Genomic DNA, 20836 nt, shown 5'->3' on the forward strand with positions numbered 1-20836 from the left:
ACCCACAGTTTATTCTCAACACAGCCACCACAGTGAGTCTCTTAAAATCTTATATCACATCATTCCTCTGCTCAAACACTCCACAGGCTTCCCATTTCACTCAAAAGTAGAATCTGAAGTCCTTTCTATGGCTCATGGCTGCGTAAGACTCTACGTTATCTGCCTCCCTACAGCCCTAACGATCTGCCTGACCTCCTCTACTATCACATCTCTTCCCTACTCAGTCTCGGCCACAGGAGCTTCCTTGCTGTTGCTGGTCTACATCCAACACAGTCCTGCCTCAGACCCTTCCCTCTGCCTGGAATGCTCTTCCCCGGATAGCCACACGGGCTGGCTCCCTCGCTTTCTTTAGAGCCTCGCACAGATGTCTTTCCCTGACTACTCTTTCTAAAAGAGAACTGTCTTCCTTGCCTATCATTCTCCTTGCTTTTACTCTGCTTCTCAGTTTTTCTTCATTCTTATCCCTAACATATATTTCTTTGTGTATTACCTAATTTTCCCGCTAGGAGATAAGCTTCTTGAGGCAGGGACTTTGTTTGGATTACTGACATATTTCTAGCACCTAGACCAGTGCTAAGCACACAGTAGGTCCTCAACAAATACTTATTAAGTGAATAAATAAATCCTGCATATCTAAGCAAAAGCCATCAAAATTTTCTTTGCATAAAGTCGGGGGAAACTGGCATAATGTAAAACTCACTGATACTGTAGTCGGAAGACACAGATTTGAGTTCTGTTTTTGCTGCTTTTAAGTGGTGTGACAACACTACAAGTATTCCCACCATCCTGTCTCTCTCACACTAAGGGTCATCTGTGCAACAATGTCCTTGTTTGGTGTATAGCTTGTGACATCCATGACACTTTTCACATTATGATGAGGTACCTTGTCATTGATGTTTATTCATATTTCTTATATCTGGGGACCATAAATTGTCCATCCTTCTGTCTACACACACATTCATTGAACTTGGGCCAATTACTTAACACTGAGTCTAAGTTTCTTTACCCATGAAAACTGGGTTGAGGAGGGAAATGTGAGGAGACCCTGTGAACTTTAAAACATATACCAGTAGCTTGAGTGTACCTCAAAAGCCTGAAATGAGTTGTATTACAATATCATGTTACAAAAAAAATTTCATCTCACACTCTCACGTAATCGGTAGTTATATGTCCCTGATGTGCACATCAAGGTGCAGACAACATGTTAGAAATATCAAGGGCAGAGTATCTACTATATGTGTGACCCCAAACCATTCCCTTATTCCTGGACACACAAGAATACAACATGTCCCAGCCTCTTACAATTAATGGGGCCTGAAACTGAGTTCTGGCCAACTAACTGCAGGAAGAAGTGATAAATATACCTCCCGGGGCTGCCCCATAGCCTCTTACATGATCCTCTATTCTTTTGTTTGCACTTTATGTGCCAGCTGGTTAGAGAGGACCCAGCTGGTGACTTCAAGGCCTTAGGGCATGGAGATCTTCCAGGGAGAAGCCTGGTTCCATGAGCCACTATGTGGAGGAGAGTTGCCCAGGAAATCTGCGATCCAGGAACATAAGCATTGGAAATCATATAAGTGAGAAACAGACTTATTGTGCTAAGCTTCTGAGACCCAGGGCATATGTGTTAATACGGCAGCCCGTAAGCCATGGTCATTCACACCTCATGGTGTGGATTTGTTTTTTGTTTGCTGTGTCGTATACACTGTTTTTTCTTTTTTTAAAAAAATAATTTATTTTTATCATTGCATTCTGAAAAATTTATTAATTTTTTATTTTATTTATTTTTGGCTGTGTTGGGTCTTTGCTGCTGCACATGGGCTTTCTCTAGTTGCAGAGAGCGGGGACTACTCTTTGTTGCGGTGTGCAGGCTTCTCATTGCAGTGGTTTCTCATTGTGGAGCACAGGTTCTAGGCGCGCAGGCTTCAGTAGTTGTGGCTCATGGGCTCTAGAGCGCAGGCTCAGTAGTTGTGGCGCACGGGCTTAGTTGTTCCGTGGCATGTGGGATCTTCCCGGAACAGGGCTCGAACCCATGCCCCTTGCATTGGCAGGCGGCTTCTTAACCACTGTGCCACCAGTGAAGTCCCATATATACTGTTTTCTGCTGATAACAAGTGGAACGTTGGATTACATGATATTGATTGTGGAATATCCACTTTGATTTTCACCTAATCTCTGGATAACACTATTTTCAAATAACCAGTGCTGTTCTCTCTCTCAGAAATATTCCTGTAACAGATCCTTATTATTGGTGAGTACTGACTCTCTCTTATTTTAGATAAAATCTCTTTTGATGACCTCTTAAGTCTTTTGTTGTTGTGGTGGTTCTAAGTGCTTCTTTAAAAGTATCTTTTATAACTTTAACTAACTAGCTGCTTACATATTTCTCCAAACAAGTAGTGACATGAAATAAACACCAAAATATTTGGGGCAAAGGGGCATGATATTTGCAACTTAGTCTTAAATGGTTCAGAAACGCACGTTCACCGATGCACACACATACACACATACACTCAGCAAATGGGGCAGAATGTTAATAGCAATGGGGGTAAGTGGTATTCAATGTTCTGTATTCTACACTCGGAATTTTTATGTGCATTTGAAACTACTTCTAAACCAAACAAATTTTTTTTTAGAAAAAAATGTTAGCATTATTAAAAATGTCAGTACTTCTTATAGTTTTGCTTTTAACATTTTCTCTGTGCAGTTTAAAACTCATTATACAATATTTTTAATAATGTGCTTTTTGAAATTTTGAAACAGGAGTTCTCTACATAGACATAATTCTGTGTCCATGATTTTTATGCTTTGCCCTCAAAGTTCTGATATAGTCTATGCTGCTTCTCAAATACTCTGAATTCTATTTGAATGTAAAACAAAGGGAAGATGTGCATTACTGATACTATTTATTATTATATTGTCAGCATGAGAAAGGAATATTCTGATCTAGTGAAAACTTTTGGTATCATGTTTTCTAGAAATAAGAAGAAAAATTTTCAAATATTAATCAACTGTAATTTATGGGAGGTTCACAAATTAAGTAGGGAACTTTGTTGCATTTTAATATAAATAATAGTACAATACATGACAAGGATTGATTAGTAGTCACGCTGGAGTTGCTTTATTCCAGACATCAAATAACAGCCTCCTTGGGTAGAAAGTATAATGATTCCCTATTCCATACTAGACTGAGCATCAGCCAACAAATTATTTATAAATAAACTAATATGTTTCTTGAACCACTGAAACAGAAGAACTATTAGCCAACCTAATCAAGAAAACAGCACCTATAAGACATGAGAATAATAGAGATATTCTTAGGTCAAGGGGAAAATGGAAGAAAATTAGAGGATACTTGATTCAATTCTATTTAAATACATTTGAAAACATGAATAAAGGAGACAATTTTGTAGGTTATAATATAAATTATAAAAACCAAGTCCAGCCAAGACAGAAACTCTAAGAAGATGAGTTACTATGGAAGAAATTGAGAAAGTTGTAAAACGTATCCCTCCCCTTACCAAACCAAACCCACTAGAACTAGATAATTTCCAAGGTGTATTATATCATAACCTCAAGGAACAGATAACTTCAGTGTTACTTAAATCATTTAGAGCAGAGAGAGAAGGAAAGCTACTGATTGCTTTTATGACACCAGCATAACTTTGAGCAAATCAAAACAAAACAAGATCCAAAAAAGAAAACTTGGGACCAATCTCATTTATTGATGTTGATGCAAAATTATATATAAACAAATAGAATCTAGGGACACCTTATAAGCATAATATAGTTTATTCCAGGAATGAAAGGATAGTTCAATAATAATAAAACTCTTAATGCGATTTATCACAGTGATAAATCAAAGGAGAAAATAATGATCATCTCCATAGATGCCTTTTTGGCTTTTGATAAAATTCATTACCCATTTTTGACAAAGATTCTTAATAAAATAGGAATTGAAGGGTACTTCCTTAACGTGATAAATAAAAGTCAGTACTGTGTTTGTGTAAAATGAGACAGTTTCCATTTAAGCCAGGAATAAGACAGGAATTTCTATAATCCCCACTATTAATCAACAATGTTCAAGATATAACAGTCAAATGTATTAAATAAGACAAATCAGAGGTATGAAAATAGGAAGGGAGAAGGCAAAGTGACTGTAATTTGTAGGTGGTATGATTATATGCCCCCATATCCTATGAAACAAACTGAATAAAATATAAGAAACATTAAGATAATCCAGTAAAGTAGCTGGTGATAAAATTAATATTCAAGAATAAAACTCCATGGGGATAAGGAGATAAGTGACAAATACACAAAGGACATATTTATGTCAGCATTTATTGTTTTGTCACCCTCCAAAGGAATGTCAACTCCATGGGAAAAAGCATGTGCTTGATTTTGTTTATTGCTTTACCTCCAGTGCCAAAAAAATGCCTAGTACATAGTAGGCACTCAAGAAATGTTTGTTGAGGACCTCTCTGGTGACTCAGTGGTTAAGAATCAGCCTGCCAGTACAGGGGACATGGGTCTGAGCCCGGGTCCAGGAAGATTCCACATGCTGTGGAGCAACTAAGCCCCTGTGCCACAACTACTGAGCCTGCACTCTACAGCCCACAAGCCACAACTACTGAGCCTGTGTGCCACAACTGCTGGAGCCCACACGCCTAGAGCCCATGCTCTGCAACAAGAGAAGCCACCGCAATGAGAAGCCTGCGCACTGCAACAAAGAGTAGCCCCCGCTCTCTGCAACTAGAGAAAAGTCCACGGGCAGCAAAAAAGACCCAATGCAGCCAAAAAAAAAAAATTAATTAATAAAAAATAAAAACAAGAAATATTTGTTGAAATAAGGAATAGAATCTATAATATAGATTTACTCTCTTGTGCAGATACATCACTTTTTAATAATAGATAAAAAATGAAAGCAACTAAAATATCCATTAGTTATGATTAAATGAGCTATTAAAAATAATGAGGTATATTTCTGAACTAATATATAAAGCCCTCTAAGATAAACTGTTAAGTTAAAAAAAGCAAGGCACTGGGCCATAATACCAGTCTCGACACATTTAAAAGGACTGAAATCACACAAAATACGTTCTCCTCCAAGGAAAAAATATTAGAAATCAACAGAAAAGTACTGGGAAATCCCACATGTTTGAAAAATAAACTCATTTCTAAGTAACCTATGGGTTAAAAAAGAAATCACAACAGAAATAAGAAGATATCTTGAGCTGAATAAAAAAGAAAACACACAATATAAAAATTTATGGAATTCAGCTAATGAATTGCTTACAGTGAAATTTATAGCTTTAAATGTTTTTATTAGAGAGAACTAGAGTCATTACTCTAAGCTTTCACCTCAGGATGACAGAAAAGGCAACGTAAATCAAACACAAAATAAATAGAGAAGAGGAAATTACAAAGATCAAAGTAGAAATAATTGAAATAGAAAACAGAAAAACAATGAAGCCAAAAGTTGGTTCTTAAAAAGGAATTTTATAAAATTTTGTTAAAAATCTTATTCTAGGGCTTCTCTGGTGGTGCAGCGGTTGAGGGTCTGCCTGCCGGTGCGGGGGACACAGGTTCGAGCCCTGGCCTGGGAAGATCCCACATGCCGCGGAGCAACTAGGCCCATGAGCCACAATTACTGAGCCTGCGCGTCTGGAGCTCGTGCTCCGCAATGAGAGGCCGCAATAGTGAGAGGCCCGTGCACCGCGATGAAGAGTGGCCCCCGCTTGCCGCAACTGGAGAAAGCCCTCGCACAGAAACGAAGACCCAACACAGCCATAAATAAATAAATAAATAATCATTTAAAAATAAACAAAAAAACCTTATTCTAACAAATTTGACAATTTAGATGAATTGTAAAAATTCCTAGATAAACATAAAATACCAAAACTGATTCAAGAAGAAACAGAAAATTAGAATAGACCTAAATCAAGAAAATAAATTTCATTAGTAACTAAAAATCATTCTATGAGTAAAAACCCAGCCTAGATGTCTTCATTGGTGAACTTTATCAAAACTTTTAAGGGGGAAATAATATCAATCTTACACAAACTCAGAAAATAGAGTGAGAGGGAGAGGCCAATATTATCCTGACAAAAAAGCCAGACAGACTACACGAAAAGAAAATTATAGGAAACCTCCGCCAACAGGTTCAAAAGTCTTAACAAAATATAAGCAAACAGAATCTAGCAACATACAAAAAGAATTATACATCATGACCAAGTGGGGTTATCCCAGGAATGCAAAAGTAGTTTCATATTTAAAAATCATGTAAAGCACTATATTAATGAAGGACAACACTACATGATCATCTCAATAGTTGCAGAAAAAAATCTGATGAAAGCCAAGACATACTGATTATTAAGATTCTCAACAATTTAAGAATAGAAGGTTGGAATTTTCTCAGCCTGATAAAAGGCATATGTTGGGCTGCACCCCGCAGGCCTACAAGGCCAGTGCTCGTCCAGCTTTATGACCTAAGAAACAGACTGGAGTCAGGAACAGAGACATCAGTGGTTTCACGGACTGGGGAGCGTACCCATCTGAAGCAAGGTTCTGGAGTGACACCCCACCGTGTGCAACGGGTGGTAGGCAGGATGCAGTGGGGTGGGGGGAAGGGGAGATCACCAGTTATAGGGGAATTGATGTCAGGTGGGCTCATTAGTTACCAGGGAAACCAGCAGAGGGGCACGCCCCTCACCACCCCTTTGATAAGAACAATCACCAGCTGGGGCCTGGGGCAAGTACGTAGGAAGGTCAGTCATGTGTGTAGGGTGTAGGTGAAGCAGGCACCGGTCGGGCAGCGAATGTCCAGAGAGCAAAAGAACAGCCATCTTGAGTGACCTGAACATACACTCCACCCCTACATACCCGGCACGACCCTTACAATCTTGGTCCGCCCTTCTTCTGAGATATCCCTGGGGTCACGTATGTAGGGGGCACAGCAACCAGATACCGCAGATACAATACAGACCACAGCAGCCAGAGAGGATCAAGAGTAAGCCACCTAGTACGCTCAGAACAGTCATTTGCCAGGATGTGGGCACATTTTGGAGCCAAGCGCTTAATGGGTCAACGTAAAGGGAGTCAGTAGAAGCAGTGCCCTGTCCAGTTATCAGGAAGGTAAGGCCACCCCTGGTTTTCAAAAACCCAGAGCCACCACCCCCCCCACAGGGAGGGGTAGGCTCGGCTTTAAAACAAACATTCTGGTGGCCTAGCCAGGAGTCAGCAGTCACAGTAGAGGTCTGCCGCCCCATGTTATGTTGGGTGCCTTTAGGGGTGGACCCATTAGGTCTTTCCAAACAAAAGACAGTTAATCCCACTAGTTGGACTTGGGTGTCCAGAAGCCAGCATATTCTATTCCACCCAACATAGCCCAGTGGTGCTCATGGGCGGCCAGTTGTACAGGAATGTTTACTGTCAGGGGTCCTTCTGATGTATGGGCATGTGGGACAGGAAGATGGTGAGTCTTTTCCCCCATTGCCATAGTCAGAATAGCCGGGTCAATTTTTCATGAAAGTCCAGAGCAGTACAACAATGGTATCTCGCTGTAGACCCAGCAATTAACAGACTCATTTCGCAGTGAGGCTAGTGTTGTTACTCAGTCCTCGGATAAATCTCCTTCGCTCAGGCTAGGGACGAAATGTAAGACATCTAACAGGCACAACACAGAGCAGATCATGACCATTAAGCAAAATACGAGCAGAAACCACATCTGAGGTAATACCACACCCGCCCGTGGTTTTTGTCCTGGTCTGCAATACAGTTCAAAAAACTCGAGTTTTCAGTAATACCACGTATACCATGGCCACCTAGTTTTACCCTGGATATCTGAACAACAGGTATTCCATTTTGACTTTCAAATGCATTCCCTTCCTCAATGGCCAAAGCAGATGTACATTGCATGTCTGAAAGACCACAAAACAGGCTACCCTGGTCGGTAAAATTTAAGTTAAACCGTGTATAAGCCTTCGGACTTCCCCATACTTCAATGTGTGCAGATTTTTCCATCATTTCCCCTTTCGATTGCAAATCTTTCAATAGAAAGTACTGATGAACAAAATATCCTTCCCTCGATGCTGGGTGCTAGCTCCTACCCCAGGTGCAGATCATGTCCCTAGGTGCCAGGCCTCCTTTATATTCCCCTAGTCATTCGCGTTGGGGGAGAACTAATCAGATCCCATGAAAAGGCTCAGAGGGATGTTAATGGGCAAACACTTAATAGGCTATACATTTTATCTCTTATACCCAACGGTCACACAAGCACTGAACATGTGCTTTTAGCAACAGACTTAAAGCAAGCAGTGTCACACTTCATGAGTAGTTATACTCTGAGACAATTTCACTAGATACTTTTCTTTCCATCCAGAACATCAGGGCAAAAGTATGGCTAGCACAACAACATTCACAAATACAAACCTCAATCAAAAGAACTAGAATTTAATACCCATTGAAACATAATATTGTTCTCTCTAAAATTATCCCCATATCCACCAAACACAGCCAAATCAAGACTAATTTGTCTGCAAAACAAGTTTGGTCAATCGACCTTATAGGCTCCTCCAAACTGGCTGAGGGGGGCTCAGGAGCTCAGATTGAATTCCCAAAAGGTCTCTCAAGGCCAGGAAAGCCATGCCAAAGCCCTGCTATCAGGCTCTGCCTTGGTGGATTTTTCTCTTCTAGAAGTCCCCAGAAGATTGAGATTCCTGCACATGTCAGGAGACAGTCTTTTCCATTTTCCTGATAAGGCTGCTCAGAACCCAGGAGTCTCCAATTTCTGGAGGGACCAGGCAGAGAGAAAAGGAAAATGCTTCAATTCTACCCACAGGTGTAGTTTACCAAATTGCTATAAATCAACCAACTTGAGGGGAAGGGCTTCCCTATATCTGGAAAACACAGATCGAAACCAGTAACATTCCAGACAAAAACCATAAAAATTATAACCATATTCACCAGTTCACTCAGTAACCAATCCTTTTTTTTTTAACTTTTCATGAAGCCATCAGGTTTTCTATTAGGATTCTTTAAGTTCTTACCCAGTTCAGCAGTATAATCTGAAATTTACCACGGACCTGTTATTGTCAAAAGGTCCTTCCTATGAATCTTCTTGAAGATGAGGCACTTTTGCAAAAGCACCAGAGTAAAACAATAACTGCCTATAAAAGACAAAAGACTTAAAAAGACACCTGATTAAGCACCTGATTACAATGTACTCAATAAAGAAACCTGTTTACAATAAATAACCAGAATTGTGACTGATTATAATCTTAACCTGTAAAAACCTTAATCTCTTGCAAAAACCAAGAAGCAAGTAACTGTGCATTTCTGATTGGAAAACTTCATGCATTAGTCTTCCTCTCCTAAGCAGGTAAAGGTACGTAAACTGAGACCTGCTCAGCAATTAATGTTCCGATATTTTATCTTATTTGAAATGACCCTTGAATTCTCTTCTTTCAACTTGAGTTTCAAGTTACCAAAATCTGGAGAGACTATTTTAGATAGATATTCCCAAAACATAATTATTTCTATAGAGAGAAATAATTTTAACTAAAAGCTCTTTTTTTCTCTTTTACTCTTAGAGATCACAGATTAAAGTTCCAGAGAGGCCAGGTGGATCATTTGCATCTCAAAGGCACCAGAGAAACACAAAAGAGAAATTCCTTCTAGAAAGCTAGCTTAACCAATTACAAAAGGCTCACTCTGATACAAAAGCAGAGGCATTAGAAGCCACTGTTCTCTAGGTCTCTTGGCAGCCCCCATTCATCAAGGACAGCCACCATAGGACCCCATATACTAGTAGATAGCTACCCCAGGATTTCCCCAAGTTTTGGGCTCACCTCTGGAACTTTTGGGCCCCGCATGTTAGTGGACGGCCACCTCAGGACTACTCCCGTAACTTTCCATTCCCCATTCTGTATTTCCCTACGTCTCGGCACTCACGGGAGTTTCCTCAGTCTCCTGGCTGGCTCCGCCAATTGTTGGGCTGTACCCTGCAAGCCTACACGGCCTGTGCTTGCCCAGCTTTAAGACTGAAGAAAGAGCCCGGAGTCTGCAACAGAGACATCAATGGTTTAATGGACGGGGGAGCTTACACTCTGAAGCAGGGTCCTGAAGCAACACCTCACGGTCTTCTTCACTCACAGGGTCGGGGGGGAAGGGGAGGTTACCAGTTATAGGGGAATTGATGTCAGGTGGGCTCATTAGTTACCAGGGAAACCAGCAGAGGGGCACGCCCCTCACCGCCCCTTTGATAAGAACAGTCACCAGCTGGGGCCTGGGGCAAGTACGTAGGAAGGTCAGTCACGTATGCAGGGTTTAGGTGAAGCAGGCACTGGTCGGGCAGGGGATGTCCAGAGAGCAAGAGAGCAGCCATCTTGAGTGGCCTGATCATAAAGCATATAAAAATTACATCAAAAAAATCATACTTAATGGTTAAAGGCTAATACCTTCCCACTAAAATTGGCAATAAGGCAAGGGTGTCCCCTCATGATTATTTCTATTTGACATCATACTGGAGGTTCCAGCTAGTGTAATAAAGCACAGAAAAGGAATCAAAGACATACAGCTTGGAAAGAAAGAAATAAAGCTTTACTACTAGATGACATAGTAGTCTATGTAGAAAATCTGATGGAATTTACAAAAAAAGAAAAAGCCCCCAGAACTGAGTGTAACAGGGTTACAGTGTACAAGATCAAAACCAAAAATCATATGTATTTCTATATATTAGCAATAAACAATCTGAAAATGGACAATGTTCCATTCACATTCACAATAATATCAAGAAGAATAAAATAGCTAGAAATAAGTTTAACAGAAGAAGTACAAGATCTCTACATTAAGAACTACAAACCATTGCTGAGAGAAACTAAAGGAGATTCAAAATATATTTGCAAATCATTTATCTTCTAAAAGACTTGTAATCAGAATGTAAAAAGGACTTTTACAACTTAATAAGAAGACAACAAACAGCTTAATAAATATATAAATGGGCAAAATATTGAGTAGGCATGTCACCAAAGAAGATAATTAATGCTAATAAACATATGAATACATGCCGTGGTAAACACATGAAAAAATTAGAGAAACGTGAATTAAAACCACAAAAAGGCATCATTATACAGGCACTAAAATGGCTATAATCAAAACGACTAGCTATACCAAGTATGGGCAACAATGGGCAGAAACTGGAAACCTCACACATTGCTAGTGGGAATGTAAAATGGTATAGCCATTTTGGAAAACATTCTAGCTACTTCTGAACAATTTAAATATGCACTTGTCATATAACCCAACTGGACCACTCTACTCCTATCTACTCAAGAAAAGTGAAAATATATGCACACACAAACACTTATATCCAAATGTTCACAGCAACGTTATTTATAAATGCCAAAACCTGGAAACAACTCAAATGTCCATCCACTGGTAAACGGATTAAAAAAAAAAAATATATGGTACCCATACAATGGAATACTACTCAGCAATAAAACGAAACAAACTACTCATACATGCACCTACATGGGTAGATCTCAACAGCATTATGTTAAGTAGATCTCAATGGCATTATGTCAAGTAAAAGACTACATACTGTATGATTCCATTTACAAAAATTTCTAGAAAGGCAAAACTATCCAGAAAGCATATTAGTGATTATCTGGGGGCTAAAGGAAGGGGGATGATGGATGTTCTAAGGACTATGGTGATTGCTGCATAACTATATCATTTTAGCAAAACTGATTGAAGTATATACTTATAACTGGTGAATTCTATGGTATGTAAATAATACCACAATGATGTTTCTTAAAGAATAAAACACACCCTAATAACCAAGATATTCAGAGCAAGACGTGTATGTGTAATATTCCATTTATGTTAAACATACTACATGTATTCATATACATGCTAGTTAAGGCTACAAAATTCATATACATGCTAGTTAAGGCTACAAAATTTCTAGAAGTGTGTGTATACAAACAATACATTTGCCTCTAGGAAAAGGACTGAAATCCTGGGAAAGGAGAGATAATTACTTTTCATTGTATACCTTCTGACACTATTTGTTTGAAAAAATTAAACCACATAATTACTTTATAAATAAAAAAGTCCTAGTAAATAATTTAAAACAACCATAATCCAGACACAAAGACCCAGGTGTATGAATTTGCTCTTGAAGATTTACGCTTATCTGAGTGAGGCCATAAGCACTTATGAGTAGCCTATAATAAGATAATCAAGGTGAATTTCATCACAAAAATATGGTGTTAGTTCCTATTAATTTCAGAGAGCTGACTACAAATTGTGGGAATCCGGGAAAACATAAGAGGATTTGACTAGAAATACTTTAAGCATTACAGGGTATTACATTATGCAATTCTACACTAGCCACAAAATACAAACAAATTCCTTGTCCCCAAACACAAACAAAATGCAAACAAAACTTTGAATGCTCGATTTCTATATCTGTCTGCAAAAATACTGAATCACTATGCTGTACACCTGAAACTAACACAATATTGTAAATCAACTATACCTCAATAAAAACAAACAAACAGGGCTTCCCTGGTGGCGCAGTGGTTGAGAGTCTGCCTGCTAATGTAGGGGACACGGGTTCGAGCCCTGGTCTGGGAAGATCCCACATGCCGCGGAGCAACTAGGCCCGTGAGCCACGGCTACTGAGCCTGCGCGTCTGGAGCCTGTGCTCCACAACAAGAGAGGCCACGATAGTGAGAAGCCTGCACACTGCGATGAAGAGTGGCCCCCGCTTGCCGCAACTAGAGGAAGCCCTCGCACAGAAACGAAGACCCAACACAGCCAAATAAATAAATAAATAATAATTAAAGGTGCTAATAATTTAAAAACAAACAAACAAACAAACAAACGAACAACAAAAAAATCTTTGAATACTTGGGGATTAAATGGGGGTGGGAGAGAGTAGAGGGAAAAGGAGCAAGAACGGGGTAGTCTAGCTGATAGCAGGCAAACAGAAATGTTTTCAGAAAAGGTACAAATGGCAATAATATAAATACATATTATATATACATACATATGAAAAAAGGATTTCAGAATATTTTTTTCTGCTACATCATGCCTTTAAAAAAGGTATTATATATAAAAAGTGCCCAAACTTGTTTCTATGAATCACACAGTGGATACTGCAAAGTGATTTTCAGTTATACCATTTAATATCAAGAACCTGTTCCAAAGATTTGATTTTCAATTGCACATTAAGAAGATATGGCTATTTAATTAAGGATATTTGTTTTAATCTTAAGCAACCGGTGAAATTAAAATACACTGTCAATATTTAATTATCAAGATTCAAGCGCTATTTTGTAATAATGCTTTAAGGTTACATTTAAGACATCTGCTATCATATTAATTTCTTTTTTTTAAGAAAGGAACATAGTACTTTGTATAGTGTTGCTCATAAATGCCTAGTATTTGGTGTCCATTTTCACACAAAAATCAATAATGCAAATACTTCCTTGAAGGGAAAACACCTGCAGAGAGGGCCAAATACATCATAAAAGGTGCTTCTTTCAGCTTTGACTGCTTTCACTTGCATTTCAAACTGACAGGGCTTTCACCCTGTTTTTAGTTCTTTGAATAGACAGTCACATATGTTTGCCACACGTGTGCTCTTCACGCACAAGTTCCTCACAGTACTGACCCATCCCTGCTGTAGCTTTGGTGCTAATGTACACTCAATAGACATTTAATGAGCACCTATGTGGCCCATTATACTAAGAACATTCCATCAGGTTAGGTAGTATTATCATCCCAATATAACAGATGAGACATATGAAGCTCACGGACTAAGTGTCTTAAGTCCCCAAATTGGTAAGTAGAAAACCAGGACTTAGCCTGAGCCCTTTCATTTATACCCTGTTTTCAAGTATCCTCTCTATCTGTGACCCTTCCCTCCTTTCTCTCCCTAGTTTCACTGATGACCAAGAGCAGAGTAGCAAAGAAATGAAGCAGGTAGCCTCTGCTTAGCCCCATTCCCTTCCCCACAGAGCAGGTGGAAGGGAAGAAACACCTCCAGAGCTCCTACCACAGTCCTCACCGCTCCCAGTTCCATACTTCACCTGGAACACCCAGCCCAGAACTTCAGCCCCAAGCCTGTTGCATAGCTTTCTTCCCAGGGCACAGAAGGCACTATGGGTAACTATTCATGGAGCATCCCTGTAGTGATAGAAGAAGTGTCCTGAGCAACGCTATTTACAACTCTGAAATGATTTTTCTATGGGGACACAGCTCCCATTGGTCCTTATGGGGATTATCAAGACTGTACTTGAGCTTGGAAGGAGTTGAACCGCCTTCCACATGCTAGCCTGCAATCTTATGCACAATTCAGAGTATGACTTCCTTGGGAAAGATCAGGTTTCTTAATTAAGTCAATGGAAACCAGTTTGAACCCTCCACAACTGAAACATTAATGAACTTTTGGAATACAACCCACTCATACTCGGGAATTCAACCTTTACCCTCTCAGTTCACAGCTATATATATATATATATATATATATTTTTTTTTTTTTTTCCCTCTTTGGTCGTGTCGCATGGCTTGCGGGATCTTAGTTCCCCAAACAGGGATTGAAACCACACCCTCAGCAGTGACAGCTCGGAGTCCTAACCACTGGACCTCCAGGGAATTCCCCACAGCAATATATATTTGTAAGACTGAAAACACTATTTTTATTGTGCTTAATATAATATAGGAAAAGATACATTCTCAAAATTAAAAAGCACATCTTCCTGGACTCATGTTTTTCTTTCTTACTTACTCTTTTACCTTCATTTTTTAAAGTATGATTTCACTTGTGGTTGCCAAGGGGGAGGGGAGGTGGGGAAGGGTTGGATTGGGAGTTTGGGATTAGCAAACACAAACTACTATATATAGAATGGATAAACAACAAGGTCCCACTGTATAGCACAGGGAACTATATTCAATATCCTGTGATAAACCATAATGGAAAAGAATGTGAAAAAGAATATATACACACACACACACACACACACACACACACACACACACACACACATATCTGAATCACTTTGCTGTACAGCAGAAATCAATGCAACATTTGTAAATCAACTATACTCAATAAAGTTAAAAAAATAAAAATAAAAAATTTAAAAGTGCCATTTCATTCAACTCCAGAGAAACTTCCATTTTTTCGATATTATTGTAAAGGTTCTACTGTTTCACCTGCATACTGATTGCTGAGCCAGTGTTTATCTTACCTCCTCGATGGATAATCAAAGAAGTCTCGCTTCCAATGGGACAGTCCTTAAGTATATCCACTACTTCCGTATGGCTCAGGTTCTGTACATTCTGCTGGTTGATCTCAACAATGAGGTCGCCTTCACACAGGCCAGGGCATCCCTGAATGTCAAGTATTTGTTTCACCCGCTGTCCTGTAGGACTGTCTGCAATGGTGAAGCCAAAGCCCTGGGCACCTTTCACAATGGTTAAGGTCATAAGTTCAGCTTGGGTGGCCCCAGATGAAGCCATAGATACATTGTCGTCATGGACAGGTGGTGGATACGTGCTATCTAGCTGACCATCAGCTGGCATTGAGTGCAAAGTATGAGGCGGCCGATCTGTTATATCTGGAACCGACTGTGAGGTCCGAGAAATGTATTCCAAATATGTTTCATAGTTATGTCTTCCATTGACCATCACTGGAGGTGGCCTCTCCATTATTGCAAGGGGTGGCACCATGCTGTTAGCAGGATCTTCAGGATCAAAGGGCAAAGGGTAGCCACGACACAACACTAAGTTGACACTCTGACCAATAGGAACAGACTGGAAAAGTTTGACTACATCTGCATGAGTGTGTCCAAGGACACAAACTTCATTAATATAGACAATGACATCACCTGCAAGGGAAAAAAAGAAAGAGATTGACAACATGAGGTAAGTTCAATTAACGTTGACATAGAGAAATGGAATTATTTATGAGACTAGTGAAAGACGTGCTCTGTTTCTCAGTAAGCAGTGAGAAGATCAATTAGAATAGTATTTAAATTCCCTGTAGGTGACTCAAGGTTACAACAGGTCTGCCAACAAATATAGTGATTACATGCTGAAAAAAAATGCTATTTGGTTACTCCTGAAGTTCAGAAAAAACTTCATATTCAGAAAGAAAAGTTTAGAAGAATTTGTACCTTGAAGAAGCACACATTCTATGCTTCTTTTTCATCTTCAGGGCAATTCAGTTAATAGAATTTTCAAATTATTGAGAAGTGGTGGTCATAAGTTTTGGATGAAGAACAAAGGCAAGTATACGGGTTTTTTGCTCTCACTTGTCTGAGTCAACTGTCTTTTTTTTTCCTTTTTATGGAAGAGAAAAATATTTTGCCCATTTTATTTTCTCTCTCTATAGCAAAGTGTAATTGGAAAGGTTCCATGTATACACAAGTAAAGATCAAGAGGACAGATTTGGGGATCAGGGATCTGGGTCCATATCCTGGCTCTACTACTTAGCAGATCTGTGTGACTGGGCAAGTGACTTACCTGCTTTGAGCCACAGTTCCTCATTTGTAAAGCTGCTGTGAGGGTGAAATGAGATGATGCAGGAAAAGGGCTTGGCACAATGCCTGACATACGGTGAGTGCTCAATAAACGTGGACCATTATCAATATTATTGTTGCTAAAATAGGAGGAAGGGGATGTGAGACCCTGGCTTTCAAACAGGAAGCTGCCAAAGACTCCTCCTCTGATCTTAGATAAAGTGATATTTCTGCAGATCTTTTCAAAAAAGGCATTTGTCCTTTCTCCACAATGAATTTAATCACAGAGTTACAGAAGTCCACTGATCAGAAGTTAACTTTATGTTATTAAAAATGTCCTGAAGGCAAATTATTCATTATAAAATATATCCAGAAAAACAATATTTCCTTCTTAAAATGCAGGGAAAACATGTTTGTTTGAGATATTGTTTAAAAAATTCAATTATGTATGAATAACAGTTTTATTTTTGCAGCACTGCTCTATCATGGATTGATATTTTTATCCTCAAAAACCGTAATATTTGAGAATTGAACTTGCAAATTGAGATTGTGCCTGACTATGCTGAAGAGTATATGAGATTAAAAGACATGTTTTCACAGATCGTCAAATGAGTAATTCAACAGATATCAGTCTATCAGGATAATTCTGAAATGGTTAGTGTAAATGGCTAGGGATTTCATTCTGAGACATCATTGCCCATCAAAATTGCAAATATCAAAAATGAAAAACAGAGTTGAATTTTCAGAGTTAAACAGTTTTTTGGCTTCTCTTAGTTTTCTGATACAAAATGATTTCTCCACTAAATATACTTTAAAAATAAATAATTCTATGAATAGAACATTGCTGAGTAAAATGCCCTTAACTACATACACTCAGCTAACACTCTTCCCAAATGCTAGAGAACTGCTTGAAAGTGCTAAAGATATAGACAGAAAAGCAAAAACAAACAAAACAAAACAAAATAACATTTTCAGTGATCCAGGTTAGGTCTCATTCTGGAAAATGTCACAGACTATGTGATTGGTCAGATGGAACTTCACTCTTCAATTATGTCTGTCAGAGAGGGTGCTGGTGTAATGGCTGGGACACTGGGCCATGACTCAGGACTGAATTGGGATGGGCATCCACTCTCTGCTACTGTGACTTCTCAACAGACTGTGGCAGTTGGGAATGCTTTGGCATCATTTTTAACTGGTTAAGGTCATGCCAGAGTCCCAGAGAAGTATCTGATCCAGACAAACTTTTTTCTTCTCCTCCTTGCCCCTTCTATTTTTAAAGTTACTATATATATTTATACACTGAAAGGTTGAAAGACTATAAATACCTGTGTACTACCATCCAGCTTAATGATTAGAACGTTGCTTATATCAGTTGAAGCCCCCTGGGTAGCACCCTCTCCCACTTGCCCTCCTTTACTGCCCTTTCCAAAGGTAAACATTGTCCCACATTTGAGGTTTGTTAGTCACACATACTTTACATTTTTATGACATATCTAGGTACACATAAACAAAAATCCTACATAGTTTAACCACTAAATAATATCCCTCAAAATATGTTTTTGCATATTTTAAACCTTTTGTAAATGGTATACATATTAATCTTCTGTAATATCTCTCAAAATGTATTTATGATACTTATCTCTTTTGATACATTTACCTCTAGTTCATTATTTTCATTGCAATATAATATCTATTGGATGACTACATCATTATTTATTAATATTTATCCATTCTTTTGTTAATGGACACTGGGGTTCTTGTGAATTTTGCGCTATTAAAGATAACTCTGCTATGAACCTCTTTCTATGGCCCTCATGCACATATGGGAGAGTTTTTGTGAGGTATCTACCTTGGGGTAGAATTGCTGGACACAGGCCACTTGTGTCTTCAACTTTGATAGAAACGGGAAATGGCTGACAAAATAGGTCAAATCGGTTTACACTCCCCTCGGTATGGTATCAGAATTTTCATTGCTCCCCATCTGACACAACGCTTGCCATTCTCAGACTTTTAATTTTCAATAATCTAATGGGTGTGATCATGGTTTTAATTTGCATTTCCCACATTGCTAGTGAAGGTAAGCATCTTTTCATATGTTTATTGGCCATTTGGGTTTTCTCTTTAGTACCTCTCCTTTCTCCGTTTTTCCTATTAGGTTAGTCTTCTGTTTTTAAACACACTGACTATTTTTCTGCCCACCTCCATTCTTGATCCAACATCCTCTGTAGGTTTGGGAGGCTGCAAGGTATAGTAGACATTACATGGAATAGGGAACCAAACGTCTTTGGACTGATTCCCAGCTCCATCACTTACTAGCTGTGTGACTTTCAAAACTAACTTAAATCCTCTGTGACTCAGATTCTTCAGAAGTAATGAGGAACAATAATAATAGCAACTTAGTATGCTACAGGAAATAGCAAATGAGATCATACAGGTGAAAATGTCTGTAAGCTGTAAATTGTTATGCAAAGGATAATTGCTATTTCAGTAATTATTATCTGTCCTTGGTTATATCCGTCTATAAAATCAGGACAGTCCCACCAAGATATTCCCACCACAATCATAATTAAGGATGAATATGAGTTCCTGAGTGGGCAAGTAAAAGGCAGGAAAGTAACAAATGCCATTTTCCTCTACAGCTCTCCCTAACTTTAATCACAGTTAACAAACTCCCCAGCCCCCCAAGCATGCTTTATTCTTCCTTCTGCTATGCCAGAAATTCATAGGAAAAAAGAACTAAGGGTAATGTTCAAAGCTCTCACGGTTCCCTGCCAGGTCTAAAGAGTAGTTATTTGAATTACAGTGATTAATGTTATCTATTTTAGTGAGTTTTAATGTGATCTTGCTATTTAGAAACAGACTGAGAACTATTTGTGGTTCTTAGTAAGACTGCCTTCTAAAATTTATGGATATTTTCCAATCAGAGCAATTTTTCAAGTTATCAAGCAAGCAAGTGATAAAGGACCCTGCAATAATACCTTTGTGGAGCTACTCAGAAGGTTTCTGAATGTAAAAGATGAGGGGCCAGTTATCACAGGACAGAACTATCTAACAACTTGACACTACTTAACTGCTCACTTTAAAAGTAAATGGATGCCTAGGACTTCCCTGGTGGCGCAGTGGTTAAGAATCCACCTACCAATTCAGGGAACACGGGTTCGATCCCTGGCCCAGGAAGATCCCACATGCTGCGGAGCAACTAAGCCCGTGTGCCACAACTACTGAGCCTGTGCTCTAGAGCCCACGCTCTGCAACAAGAGAAGCCACGACAATGAGAAGCCTGTGCACCGCAACGAAGAGTAGCCCCTGCTCGCTGCAACTAGAGAAAGCCCGTGCACAGCAACGAAGACCCAACGCAGCCAAAAATTTTTTTAAAAAACAAATAAATAAATTTATTAAAAAAAAAAAAAAGGGAAATGGATGCCTAGATAATGTGTTATGCCAAAACTATTGTAGATGGAGACGTAAGCAAACATTTGCTTATTCAGAGGGAGAACTCATTGGGTAGGATATTTATAGACCATGCTGTATGAATGTCATTTACATGTTGTGAAGTAAAAATATGAGCCACCTGGTATGTGCCTTCTGATGGCGCCATGCCAAGTCCTGAGACAGCCGGGGCTTACGAGCACAGAAACGGACGTCATGGGGAATACCGGCTCTAGGTCTAACCCTGTTGGCCTACTTAAACGGGAGAATTGAAAAAGAGTCACTTGATCTCTCCATCTCTCAATTTATTCTTTTATAAAATGAGAATTAAAATATCTCCTCCATTTCCTCTTTCACAGGGCTACTGTGAGAATGAGACCATGCTTATGAAAACACTTTTAATTTTACCAAAGAAAGGTTCTCCATAAAAATAAGATGCTGCATTTCTTTTGAGAGCCTAGCACACGTTTTCATTGCCATATTGCCTGCAAGGTTACATTGTTTCCTATATGGCCATTCACTTTAGGACATATTGAGGCCAGATGGTTTTAGGGCTATTGCCTTCAGGTCTATTGGTCAAACTTGGTGTGACTGATGAGCTTGGTGTCCCCAACAGGGCTGATCTCATAATGACCTGATTCCCAATTATGGGATTTCAAAGTGCAAGTGAAGGAGAGTGAGGCTGATGAAGCAGGAAGTGTAAACTGCTGGCCTGTATGAGAAAATGTTCTAAGGTAATTGGTTTCTTTCTTAGTCGTGGAAATCAAAATACAATATTGGATACCTCTTGGGTACTTCATCATTTTGGATAAAAAAGAGCACTCTTTAGTAAAGCACTGATTGCTTAAAATGGAGTTATTTTTATACCTCTTTCCTCT

At 39.1% G+C, this 20836-nt stretch overlaps 1 protein-coding gene and 1 long non-coding RNA gene across 8 annotated transcripts in view; one reads left to right on the plus strand and one right to left on the minus strand.

The window, feature by feature from the left end:
* Window positions 1–20836, minus strand: part of MAGI2 (membrane associated guanylate kinase, WW and PDZ domain containing 2) — a 1331631-nt gene that overhangs the window by 212118 nt on the left and 1098677 nt on the right. For all 7 annotated transcript variants that reach the window (XM_082399315.1, XM_082399314.1, XM_082399312.1 and 4 more), the window contains one exon: window positions 15258–15896. In XM_082399315.1, coding sequence (XP_082255441.1) covers window positions 15258–15896 — 639 coding nt within the window. The remainder of the gene's footprint in view (window positions 1–15257; window positions 15897–20836) is intronic.
* On the plus strand, window positions 6622–12562 carry LOC309632181. Its single transcript, XR_014246775.1, has 2 exons — window positions 6622–11922; window positions 11953–12562. It is a non-coding gene; the product is annotated as an uncharacterized lncRNA (long non-coding RNA).

The sequence above is a fragment of the Balaenoptera borealis genome, assembly GCF_965194805.1.
Source record: "Balaenoptera borealis genome assembly, chromosome: 7".
NCBI classification, from domain to species: Eukaryota; Metazoa; Chordata; class Mammalia; order Artiodactyla; family Balaenopteridae; genus Balaenoptera; species Balaenoptera borealis.